The 13,108-nt window shown below is 39.6% G+C and overlaps 1 protein-coding gene across 3 annotated transcripts in view; it reads right to left on the reverse strand.

Moving 5' to 3' along the window:
* usta (uronyl 2-sulfotransferase a) overlaps nucleotides 1–13,108 on the reverse strand; it is an 80,798-nt gene that overhangs the window by 50,355 nt on the left and 17,335 nt on the right. For all 3 annotated transcript variants that reach the window (XR_011886873.1, XM_072265639.1, XM_072265640.1), the window contains exon 2: nucleotides 11,292–11,335. Coding sequence is in view for 2 of the 3 variants with exons in the window: in XM_072265639.1 (XP_072121740.1) it covers nucleotides 11,292–11,335 (44 nt within the window). In the remaining variant the exon portion in view is untranslated. The remainder of the gene's footprint in view (nucleotides 1–11,291; nucleotides 11,336–13,108) is intronic.

A 13,108-nucleotide genomic window follows, 5' to 3' on the forward strand; every position in this document is an offset into this window, starting at 1 on the left:
TTTTGAGTCATTTGTAAAAACTGGCTGCCCTGATTAACCAATGACCCAATTAACCGGAACCCACTGTACACGGAATGCAGTGCCAGAGGAAATGGTTGAGGCAGGCACAGAAGTATCATCTAATAAGCACTAGGTCAGGGCTTAGGGAGATATGGGCCAAATAAAGGAAATTGGGATGAGCTGGGTGGGCAACGTGATTGGCAAGGACTGGTTGGTTTCAAGGGCCTGTATCTGTGCCGTATTGCTTTATGAGTAAGTTTTGAACAGAACAACAAAAATTGCAGAATCTCTTTCCTAGTTTTTTTGCTGAATGACGATGAGAAATTTCATTTCCCCATTTCCCCAATCACTAACATGTTCACGAGACTGCTTTCAAAAGTCAGACAGTGTTTGATGCCTACACAAGCAAGATTACTAAAACTGACGCTATTAATACAACAGAAGATCACTGTGTCACTTTTTGTGGCTTGAATTTTTGATGTTGACACAAGAGAGCCACGGTTCCATGACTAACCCAAAGTGTATGTCAAGCCAGCCTGCTTACCAAACACTGTGTCTCTGTTTCGATGCAGGCATGGAGTTTACATACCTGCTGTTTCCAGAACCACTGTGCTGCATTCACGTCAGGGACTAAAAGAACTTCTTTATTTGAGCTGAGAACCAGTGCACATACGGAAAGTTTTAACTATGTAAAAAAAAATGAAACCAGTGTCTATTGAAAACGCAGCAGCTCACTAAGGCAGTATTATGTGCACAACCACATATTACTCACCTGAGGATGAAGGAAACAAAACTATGATTTTTCTTTGGTTGTAGAGGTTTCTACCAATCTGAATTCGTTTGCTTGTCATGATAAACAAAAAAATTCCTATTGACTCTTTCATAAAACATAATTTTCATCAACCCCCATACAGGAAAAAATGCTTTTAAGTATAGTTTCATGTCTCACTGGAAAACACAAACAGGGGATGAACATAAAGTCTACTCTTTTCTATTGCCTATTCTGTTAGCCTTGCTGTCCACTGCCATTCACTCTTTTAGTGGCATTTTATATATGCTTGTTTAAATGTGCTTATCTCATTTTTTTAAATCTGTGAAGACACTGTACCAGAATCCAAGCTGATCCATAATTAGTGTTTCATACTGCTCTACCTCTTGCACACATCTGCTTCTTCAGTCAAATATTCACCCAATCCTCTCTTTAATGTGTCCATCACCATACTCCTCTATATACATTTGCTCTAAAAATGCAGAAAACTTCAGTAAAATTTCCCATGAGCTTACTCCCCAACATAAACTTTCCTCAGTTTCTCTAGACCAGGGGTTCCCAATCTGGGGTCCACAGACCCCTTGGTTAAATGGTACAGGTCCACGGCATTTAAAAAAAGGTTGAGAACCCCTGTTCTAGACTTTCATAGAGCAGACAAATAGATGTAGTACTGAGGGACTGCTGCACTTTTTAAAGTGCAATATTTCAGACGAGTACCCAACTAAAAGTAAATGTACTCTCTTGTGGTTATAAAAGATCCATGGCCTTATACTAATGAGAAGCCAAGAGTTCATGATACCCTGGCTAAGATTTATCACAAATCATATGATTCTTAAACACGAGAAAATCTGCAGATGCTGGAAATTCAAGCAACACACACAAAATGCTGGTGGAATGCAGCAGGCCAGGCAGCATTTTGTCTGTGTTGTTCGTATAATTCTTAGTTTATAGGCTTCATCAGGAGCATTCATCCTTTATCATGTGAAATAAATCAAATTGGCTGATAACTGATATCTTGGATGGTGGATGACAGGAGGAAGTCAAAATAGATTATCCATTCAATATTTCTGGCTGAAGACGCAAGACTGTGGTTTCAAGTGTGTAGAGCTCTGTCATTATTGAGAATTAGAGACATTCACAGAGCCTCCATAGCCATAATTCAGCTACTCTCAGTGTCGCATATAAAAATTTCCCTCTCCAACCAGATTCCATAACACTTGCTTCTTTGAACTGGAGCTTAACATGGAAAAGTGGCTGGTTAATCAGTTAAGGGAGTTGGAAATAATGATTACTGTTTTCTCTTGGCGTATTTCACCCAAAGAATCATTAGGGATAGAAATCAAGTCACGAAGGAAAATGTCTCCCTGTTTAAATTAGCTGGAAGGTGTTGTGGTATGCCATTCAGACATATGTTGGAAAATCTGTTTCCCATTTAAATTAGTTGATTTACTTTAACTCTGGAGCAGGAATGACATTAACTAATGGCACCAAGTTAACAGACACATCAAGCTGCGAGGACAAAAATAATGGTGAATGAAGTCCAGTGGATTCTGGTTAATTGGGATACAATGGGACCAGTACTTTTTCGCCTAATTAATGGTCGTTTCATGGAAATAGCTAAAAGGGTATTTAAAAAAAGGCAAACTGCTATTTAACTGAGTAACAAATTATGTATTTAAGTGAAATACAAAACAAATTTGAAGACTACCAATACTACTGGTGGTTGCCTGTCATATCTCACAATGATCAGAAACCTGCGCAGGAGAGTTTTTAAAGTGGAAAAGCCTTTGCACTGTGACAGTTCCATTCTCTCAACCTTGGAAGTCTAGATCCAGTGGTACGAGTAGATGTCACAACTGGGGTCTTCCCTGGTTGCAGTGGATGACCATGACTACTTCTGTGCCTTGTCAGGCCCATTGTTCTGCATGTAGCGTTGCAGGACCGCCTTCCTGGCCATTGGATCTCACTGCAGATCTCATCTGCCCAATCTGCTGAAGCTGACCTGATGCTAGGTTAGGCATGTCCCTACCTCACTGGGGTATGACAGCCACCAGCTACCCTCACCGGGTTTAACCCAAAGTCGAAGTGGTGTACCGGAGTGTAGCCACTGCCGCAAGTAAACAGCTACTTGGAGCCACAGACGAGAGCTGAGTGTCCGGTGGGGACCAAAGATAACATTCAAGATGATTGTCAATGCCTCCATATTCTTTGCAGTTCCTAGCTTGTTGAAACGGTTAAGTCATTTCATTTTCATTCTTGGCTGTTTCTGCATTTTGAAACCTGAATGCTTGAAACCACAGTGAGCAAAATAGTTCTGAGTTGTCATACTGCTCATTTCTTGCCAACTGTCAGTGACAATAACTACTGCTTTTTGAATAGAAACACAGGCAATTGAAGCTATTTAAAAACAGTCTGCTCTGAGTAATGGTACAGTGTTTAATAACCACACAAGCACACATGACTGGCGCTAGCTCAAAACTGTTCAGCAGTAGTCTCCTGTCCCAATTAAGCAGCATAGTGTCCCTAATAAACAAAGGGAATCCTGGCTATTTTCTCAATTAGTTTCTGTTCTTTCAGAATTGTCCCAAATAAGCAGCTGCCCCAATTAACCAGAATCCGGTATATATCCTAAACTGGAAAATACCTAGAATCACGGAATGATGGTTAACCAAGTTTAGAAAAGTTTTGGATATATTTCTGTAAAGGAGATTTGACTACAAGGCTGTTGATAAGTAATAAAAAGTGCTTTTAAGTGTGATGAAGTACTGCAAACAAATATCACACGAGAAAAAGTACGAACCTATAGTCCCAGAAGCCCTTTCCACACAGCTGATTTGTGGTGCATCACCACAAACTTTATCCCATATTGCTCTTGATAGATATCTTATCAATTTCGTAATTTAAATTCAGCAATTGCGCAATTCCTTTGCCAAGTATTAATTCTATCCATAAAGTTTCTGCTGCCTCTTTTGATATCCTTTATTACCAGTGAAGTGATTTCATTCTTAATTCACCTACCTGGATGAATGCAACCTCAGAAGGTCAACAGTACCTTGGACAAAAGAGTTTGTTTAATTGCAATCTCATCTATCAAACTTACACCATGGCTCCAGAGTACCCTCTCTTCAAAAGTTAGTCCAGTTACTGGTCTTGGCTACAATGACAGCAGCTTACTAAGCCAGACCTCCGGCATCAATAAAGACAAGATCAGCAAACATTGGGAATATAAGCATTTGCAGGTTCTGCTCAAGTCACACCCTATCCTGAACTTCAGAAACCTTGTACTTCTATCCAGCAACACTGAGGAAATGCCATTGCTCCAAGAAATGCAGCAGTGTGAGACATTTATCTGACCTGATCGTGAATTGTTTAAATACTCTCATTCTTCCCACGAGTCAGTGTCACCAAAGTGCACCTTAGCTCCAGTACTAAGCTGGAGAGACTTGAAACCAAGGGAACCGCTGCAATATATATTTGCTCAGGAAAGCCTCACCACCCAGAAGTCCTCTTTTATTACAGGCTGGATTAAACAGCCTGATCTACAATAGCTTATTCCATACATTTCTAAAAGTCAAAGATTCAACAAATCACTCAAAATTTTCAATAACCAGACAAAACTTTTAAAACTTTTGCTAAATTAAGCTTACACAACTAGTATGTTTGGAAACAAAAAGCAGCATCTCCTTTTCTTTCTGGCCAAGTTCAACACTTAAAATACACTTTGCTTATGACCATAGTGTGACTGCATACCAAGTGAATTACATCAAAGATTTCACCTCTGGGACAGTATTTATAATGAAGACATGTCTTGAAAATTTGATGTTATCTTCAGTGTGCAACTTATGCCAAACTCATTAGTAAGCTATCCAAAAACAGAACAATCTGGATAGACTGTAAAGTAGCCCAAGAAATGGCATATATTGTTCGAAATATAAACTAAAGCATACTGCTCAACACATCACTGCCACAGTTTACAGCAGCTCAGATAAGTCCAGGACTGTAACTTAACCAACAATCAAAGTTACTGCTACACAATTACTATACTTCATTGATAATTATGAAAAAATGTCTGTAAGGTTGAAGGCTGGGCCTGTTGGGATATCCACAGGGGTAACTTTACTGCAGACTCAGTAATGTTGATTGATACACTTAAAGTTTACACTTTCATTTGCTGTATTTTAATATAAATGTCCTTCCACAGATCGTCTCTGGTTGCTCCTCACTCTCTGGAAAATGGTATCACCTATCTCTGGGATAATAAGGAGCCAGAGTAGGAATAGGTGTGTTAGATAATGGAGAATTCTAGGAAATTTCAGTATTTGATGAACAGAAGATTCAATATTTGCCACAGAACTGCAGTCACATGCAGTACAAATCAGCAGGGTTCCTTCTAAGAAGCACAAAGATAAAACAGCTTATAATGATCTGGTACCTTTTATAGCTGCTGTGGGGTGCCAGCCATAAGTCAATTTAAAACTTTCCTTGGTGAGATCTGAACCGCTTATCTGATTTGAAAGTTAGGTACCATCACCTCAAGGAGATTGGGAAAAGTTGGAACACACAGTACCCACCCAGAAAAGATGGTATCTGAAATTACTACTTTCAAATTAATAGTGATAAATGTTCCATTCTTGATTTAGTCTAAGTATTTTTAAAGACTCATTAATACGAGAGTTTAACTTAATTAGTGCAAGTTCGTCAAGTGTAAAAGCATTACCTGGCACTGACAGGGTTTGGGCAAAGCACTCCTACTGGGGAAAGTGAAAAAGCAATGGTTTAATATAGTCCCTCATCATTCAAACCACTAATGTTAAAGTGAGCATAAACCAATGACAGTCTACAACAAGGCAAATCCCTGAGTGGTGTCACCCACCAATTCCAGTGGGACTTGTGTCTTCTCTAACCCTGCCAGATTAAACATCGGCTGCAGGAAATGGGCTTCAATGGCAAGGCCAGCATTTAATATGCTTCTCAGGGTGGCAGTGCATTGGTGAATGGTACTTAAGAAGCCTTGTCATGTTGCGGTAGTGAGTCTTGCAGATGCAACCATAGTGGTGAGAATGAATGCCTAGAATGGTACATGGATGCCAAACAAATGGATTACATTTTCCTGAATGGTGTTGTGCCTAAATTGTAGTAGAGATGCACTCTTTATTCCAAAGGAAATGAACAGTATTCATTCAAACTCTTGTAGATACAGATAAGGCTTTAGGAAGTCAGGAAGGAAACCACATTTCTGAATTGCCCTTGTAGCTATAGTGCTTGTACTGTTAAGTGTCAAAGAAAGCTTCTGGATAGTTGAGAAAAATGTAATGGTAATGTGGTGTAATACAGGGGTCCCCAACCTTTTTTGCACTGTGTACTGGTTTAATATTGATAAAATTCTTGCGGACCGGCCAACCGGGGGGGTGTTCAAATAGGGTACAACTAACCTCAACATGTCTTTTACAGTTAGGGTTGCCAACTTTCTCACTCTCAAATAAGGGACAAAAGTAGCAGTCAAATACGGGACAGTGTTTACCCCAAGAAAGATTACCGTGACCACGAAACCTTGTGCAGGCACCTGTGTGTGCATGCGCATACGTGCCGATTTTTTTTCCACAAATCAGTTTTGAATTAATCTTCCCGACTACACTGTACATACATTATTTCTACTTTATATAGGCTGTGTATTTATCATATCATTCCTGCTTTTACTATATGTTAGTGTTATTTTAGGTTTTGTGTGTTATTTGGAATGATTTGGTAGGTTATTTTTTAGGCCTGGGAACGCTAAAAAATTTTTCCCATATAAATTAATGGTAATTGCTTCTTCGCTTTACGCCATTTCAGCACGAAAGGTTTCATAGGAACGCTCTACCTTAGTGGGGGAAATACGGGAGAAGGGCGGTCCCGTATGGGACAAATCAATTTAGCCCAATATATGGGATGTCCCGGCAAAGATGGGACAGTTGGCAACCCTATGTTCAAGTCAAACAGTGCATGACAGGGAATGAGGAAAGGTGCAGCTGACTCATATCGTTTCCTCGCGGCCCGGTAGCACATGCTCTGCGGCCTGGTACCGGTCTGTGGCCCGGTGGTTGGGGACTGCTGGTGTAATACATACAGAACTTAGAACAGTACAGCACAGTATAGGTCCTTTGGCTCATGATGTTGAGCCGTCCTTTTCACCTACTCCAAAATCAATCTAACCCTTCCCTCACCTCACACATTTCACTCCATTATACTTTTATCCATGTGCCTATCTAAGAGTGTCTTAAATGTCCCTAATGTATCTGCCTCTACCATCACCCCTGGCACTTACAACTCTATGTGTAAAAAGATGTACCTTGAACAATTCCGCCAATTACCTTAAAAATATGTCCTCTTGTATTAGCCAATGCTTCCTTGGGGAAAAGACGCTGCCTGTCCACTCTATCTATGCCTCTTATCACACTCTATCGAGTAGCCTCTCATCCTCCTCCTCTCCAAAGACAAAAGCCCAAAGCTTGCTGAGCCTTTCCTCACAAGACATGTTCTCTAATCCAGGCAGCATCCTGGTAAATCTCCTCTGCACCCTCTGTGAAACTTCCATATTCTTCCTATAATGAGGTGACCTGAACTCAACACAATACAGGTTTCCCCCACTATCCGAAGGTAGAGCATTCCTATGAAACCGTTCGTAAGCCAAAATGGCGTAAAGCGAAGAAGCAATTACCATTAATTTATATAGGAAAAATTTTTGAGCACTCCCAGACCCAAAAAATAACCTACCAAATCATACCAAATAGCACATAAAACCTAAAATAACACTAACATATAGTAAAAGCAGGAATGATATGATAAATACATAGCCTATATAAAGTAGAAATAATGTATGTACAGTGTAGTTTCACTTTACAGAATCGGGAAGATTTAGCCAAAACTGATTTGTAGAAAAAAAATCCGCACGTACACGCATGCGCACACACCTGCCTGCGCAAGGCTTCATGGGCATGGTCGTCTTTCTCGGGGTAAACACAAGTTTAAAGCAGGCGTCTTTTTTCATAAAAGCAAAAAATCCTCTTTCGGTTAGCGAAAACAGGTACTAATGTAGGTCTTTCGTAAAAGCGAAGTGACATAAAGCAAACGTTCGTAAAGCGGGGGACACCTGTCTTCCAAAAGTGGTCTAAGTAGTGTTTTATAAATCTGCAACATTATCTCATGGCTCTTGAACTCAATCCCCTACTAATGAAGGCCAACATACCATATGCCTTCTCAAACACCCTATCAACTTTGATGGAATCTATGGACGTGGACCCAAGCTCCCTCTGTTCTTCCAAATTGCAGAGGATCCTACCGTGACCCTTGTACTCTGCCTTCAATCTCGTTTCTCCAGTGTATCACTCACATTTTTTAGGTTTAAGCTCCTTCTGCCACTTCTCAGCCTAGCTCTGTATCCCATCAACATCCCTTTAATAATAACTTACAGAGTACCTTTCATGCCGACAATTTAGTTCAAAGTGCTTTACAATGGCATAAAGTACAAACATGAAAATAATTAAAATTAAAAATAAACATGCAAACATAAGATAAAAAGATATAGTTAAAAACAAGGCTAAGTGAATAGGCTTTGAGCTGGCATTCATGTGTCAACTGAAACTGCAAAGTTTTAGCTATTGAATTCCACAGTTTAGGAGTGTAGTTCAAAAAAGCTGACCTGCCAATTATCTTTTGAGTGTGATTGTTTAAATTTAAGACACTGGTGGAGAAAGACCAAAGAGCTCGAGCAGGATTATAAAACAAAAACGATTCTGTGATACGATTCTCACACCATTAAGAGCTTTAAAAAACAAGAGAATTTAGAAATCAATTCTGAAGGATACAGGAAGTCAATGCAGAGTAACCTTCAACAAACTTCTACACTATCCATAGATTACCAACCTTCATGACATCTGCAAACTTACTAACCCCACGAATCCCCAGGTAGAATAAGTTCAATCTACTATCAACCTCTACCTTCTGTGGGCAAGATAATTCTGAATCCATGTAACTAAGTCTCTCTGGATCCCACGCCTGACTTTCTGAATCAGCCTACAATGGGGAACCTTATTGAACGCCTTACTAAAATCCATATAGATATCTACCTTCATTAATTGGTTTTGTCACTTCCTCGATAAAGTCAATAAGACTCATGTGGCACAACACGCCCTGCTACTATGTTTAATCAGACTATGTACCCCCAGATGCTCGGAGATCTTCTCCATTAGTTTTCTCCTCGGTGTCCCTGTTGCTATCAGGAGGCCTATAGAATATTTCCAACAGAGTGATTGCTCCCTTCCCATTTGTCTTTCACCCACGTGACTTAGTAGATGATGCCTCAATGATATCCTCATTCTGCAGCTGTTGTATTATTCTTGATTAGCAATACCACTCTCTCACCTCTTACCTCCCTCCCTGTCCTCTTAAAATATTAAAATCCCAGAACACCCAGCAACCATCCCTGCCTGTGTGACAGCCAAGGCTCTGTAATGGTCAAAGCACGACAATTCCATGTCCTGATCCATGCTCTTAGTTTATCACCCTTATACTTATATTTCTCATATTAAACACACTGCAACTGAGCCAACTGACTCATTTATATCTTATCCACTGCCCAACCTTCCTTAAAGTCTTACTATGCTTTGCATCTGTCTTTACACCAACTGCCTCTACATCTGGTTGCTTAGCCCTGCTAACCTAGTTTAACCCATTCCTAACAGCTCTCGCAAATCTGCTGCAAGGACATGGGTCCCTCTCAAGTTCAGGTGTGTAACCTGACCCTTACAGTGGTGGTTAAACACTCTCATTAGTCATGCTGATTGTTTGCACAGTACAAATTGTACTTGACATTTGGTTGTGCAAAATTAAATGTTCAAGTCTGGCTGCACGGGAGCATGGGCTGAAGAAATGAAGAACATGTTTTCATTAGTCAGCACCTCCACTTCTCACGTCTTGAAGATCATTGATTAAACAGTTAAAGGTGGCTGGGCTTGGAAGAATCTCCTGAAGACTCACTGCATGTCCTGATGCCAGATGACTTCTCTAAATTCCAAATCATTTCCCACTGTGGTAGAAAATGCAGCCCCTCAAGTAGGCAATACAAATATGAGCTGTTACCAGTCTATATGGACATTTTTCAGCTTCTTAAATCAAGGGTGACCTCTGAACAATGTAGCAACATTTGGACAGTCATCAAGCTAAGATAACGTGAATACTAAAGAATAATGCAAAGCTCTGATTAGGATAGTGCATAACCCAGAACTGAACATTATACTTCAAATGGGGCATAACTTTATCTAATCGTTATTCACCAGTACAATGCATGTGTAAACTGACTACAGTATTCGCTTACAAGACAACATTGCCGGAAACATATTTAGAAGCATGTTGACTTTCACATACCTACTGTTAGGCTGAGAACATGGAAGACTACATTAATGCAGGACCTTTTTTTCAATGGTTCCTTTAAGTTGTCATCGCAGGCAAGCTCCGGGGCCAGGGTTAGTGAGAATGAGCTCCTATTACCTATTAAATGCTCCCAATGGTGTGCATCTCAAGTAGCCTCTGACGATAACCAAGTCCAGCTCCTGGCTTCATACTAAGCCCGACAGAACTGTTTCTACTGACAGGAGGTGGGCAAAGGTGGGTTACTGGCACCTTAAAATCAGTAGCTCTGGGCAGATGGAGAACCTCAGCCACGTTTGGCAACTCACCTAGAAGGAAAACACTGATCTCAAAATGCTGTCTTGTGGCTATACCCACTCATGGGGAAAGCTTCGAGAGTTAACCCAGAGGAAAAACGTGGAGCTGGAGTTGTTAAGGAAGTCCTACATTAAGTTCAATGCTGACTGGCAAACCCTGCAATACCTCTGGTGCCAAACTGTGTCGGTCTCTGCGGTTCCTCTGGATTCATTGGCGGCGTAGAGAGGGGGAGTCCACTGCATGGGCAACAGCTTGCTCTCCATAATCGCACTTCCCTGGCTTGTGTATGGACATGTAAACAGCTAGAACGCTATACCCTTTGTTGACCCTAACCAACGGTGGGCCTCTCTTCTGCAATTCAGTAAATACCAGTATCATTGATTAACTCTGAATACCTATCAACTCAATATGATTAGATCGGGGTTCATGTTACATGGGTGAAAAAAGAAAATTTAATTGAAGATATTTAATGTCTAATTAATGTTTTTCCATTTTATGTAATGAATTGGCTTGATTAAAGAAACATCTGAGCTCCAGAAAAAAAAAAATTATATCATTTCTTGAGGAATTAGAACAGAAAATGCTGGAAATATTCAGCAGGTTAGGTAGCAATTACAGAGAAAGGAAATTTCAGGTCGATGACCAGTACTGGGTAAACTTAGAAATGAAACAAATTCAAAGGTGCATAGAAAGTGCAAAAGGGAAGGAGCCACCAAAGGCTTAAGCAGTCTCATAACTACACATTTCTGGATTATTTGGAGCAAGATCACCCTTTTCCCCGACACGCAATGGCAAAACCTCCCTCACAAACTTAATTTACCTTGAGAGGTTGATGATGATACCCATCCAGAAAAGAAGAACTGCCTGTAAAAATAAAAATATATGTAATTAATATGATAGAAACACAAATATTCCAACATAGTCAGCAATGAAATGACTATCAGAAAATGTGAGAATTCTGAAAAGAAGTCGTCGCAATTTAATAAGAATGCTGATTTTGTTGAAGGCCAAAGGCAGTTGCAGGATCCTGCAATTACAGACATATTGAGCTAAGTAATGGCAGTGTCTTAATTACTCCAATTAATTAACTCATTCCATTTCAGATGACAATTTCTCCAATATCAAATAGCTGAGCTTGAGATATGCTTTTGCTATCTTTGTGCTTTCCTGTTAAAGGCCACTGCTACTTTAACAAACAGATAATCCAAGTTCCTTTTAAAATTACTTTTACACATAGGATTTTTTAAAAAAAAGTGTCCTGGGAACAAATTTGCAGAATTTAGTTTGACCCTTTGGTGAAAACTAAAATCCACATCCTACAACTGACATCAACTGTCATGGAAATACAGTGGTCATAAATGTGACAATTTAAAAAGGTGTTAAATCAAGCTTTACGTTATTTGAGAAATTTGTAAGCTTTAAAAGTAGAGAGCTTTGATCTATTAAACTGAACCCTTGTACAGAGAGAACTTTGATGCTTTTCTTCCTCACTTTGGGGAATAATACACTTTGATGTCCAACAAATTTTTTTTCAAGTATTTATTTTGTTTTAAGAAACAACACAGGAACAGGCCCTTATGGCCCAACAAGCATGCACCACCCAATTATACCCATGTGACCAATTACCCAATTAACCCATACATCTTTGGAGTGTGGGAAGAAACCAGAGCACCCAGAGGAAACTCATTACAGAATTGAACCCAGATCACTGACGCTGTAATAGTGTTATGTTTACTGCTAAGCTACAATACTGAAAGCCGGAATATACTATTCCAGACCATTTTTTGTCCCAAATAATGAATAACATGATCATTTACTCCAGTCTTGTGGGGCTTCTTGGTTTTATTCATGTAGAAGCACAGAATTTGTGGTTAGTAACAAAGAAATGACTCTTGCCACTGATCCCAACAAAAGCTTTCACAAATCCCTGGCCATCTCTATGGCAAAAATATCCCATTTAGTGATGAGTGTAACTAGGTCAGAATTCCCTGGCATTCACAGCTATGATGCCATCAACCTGACTGAGCTGACCTGCCAATCACAACAGAAAATGCTGCAAAACTCAGCAGGTCCAGATACAACCGGGAAAGAGGAGTCAAAGACTGCTCATCTTCAACTGAAAAATTAATTCTGCTCCTCTGTCCATGGTTGCTGCTGAACGTGCAGTGTGATTCCAGTGTTATCTATTTTTTACTTCAAGATATTCCAGCATATGCAGTCTTGTTATAAAATTTTCATGACCAGCTAATCACATTGAAGAACTTTTGTAGTGAGCAAAACAAAAATAATTTATACATTATTTGAAGTACTCAATAATGACAAACATAACATTAGTGATTAAGATGGAATTTAATTAAAAAGAAATTTTTAAATCCTTTATATTTGAATGGTGTTGCAGAATTAAACAACACATACATAATATTAATTGTTTCCAGACAAAGTAGCTTCTGTACAGTAATCTTGGCTTAGTGTCATTTTGCCAGATTTTCATGGTGACTTACTGTGGGGCAAGTTTGTAAACAATCTAAATGCAGGAAAATCAAAGTGATTTACTTCAGCTGTGGCAGAGACAGCAACTTTTGAGATTTTAGTAGTGCATGATATAAAGCTAATCACTTCTGCACTTGAGATCCCGAA

Source organism: Mobula birostris, chromosome 8 (genome assembly GCF_030028105.1).
Source record: "Mobula birostris isolate sMobBir1 chromosome 8, sMobBir1.hap1, whole genome shotgun sequence".
NCBI classification, from domain to species: Eukaryota; Metazoa; Chordata; class Chondrichthyes; order Myliobatiformes; family Myliobatidae; genus Mobula; species Mobula birostris.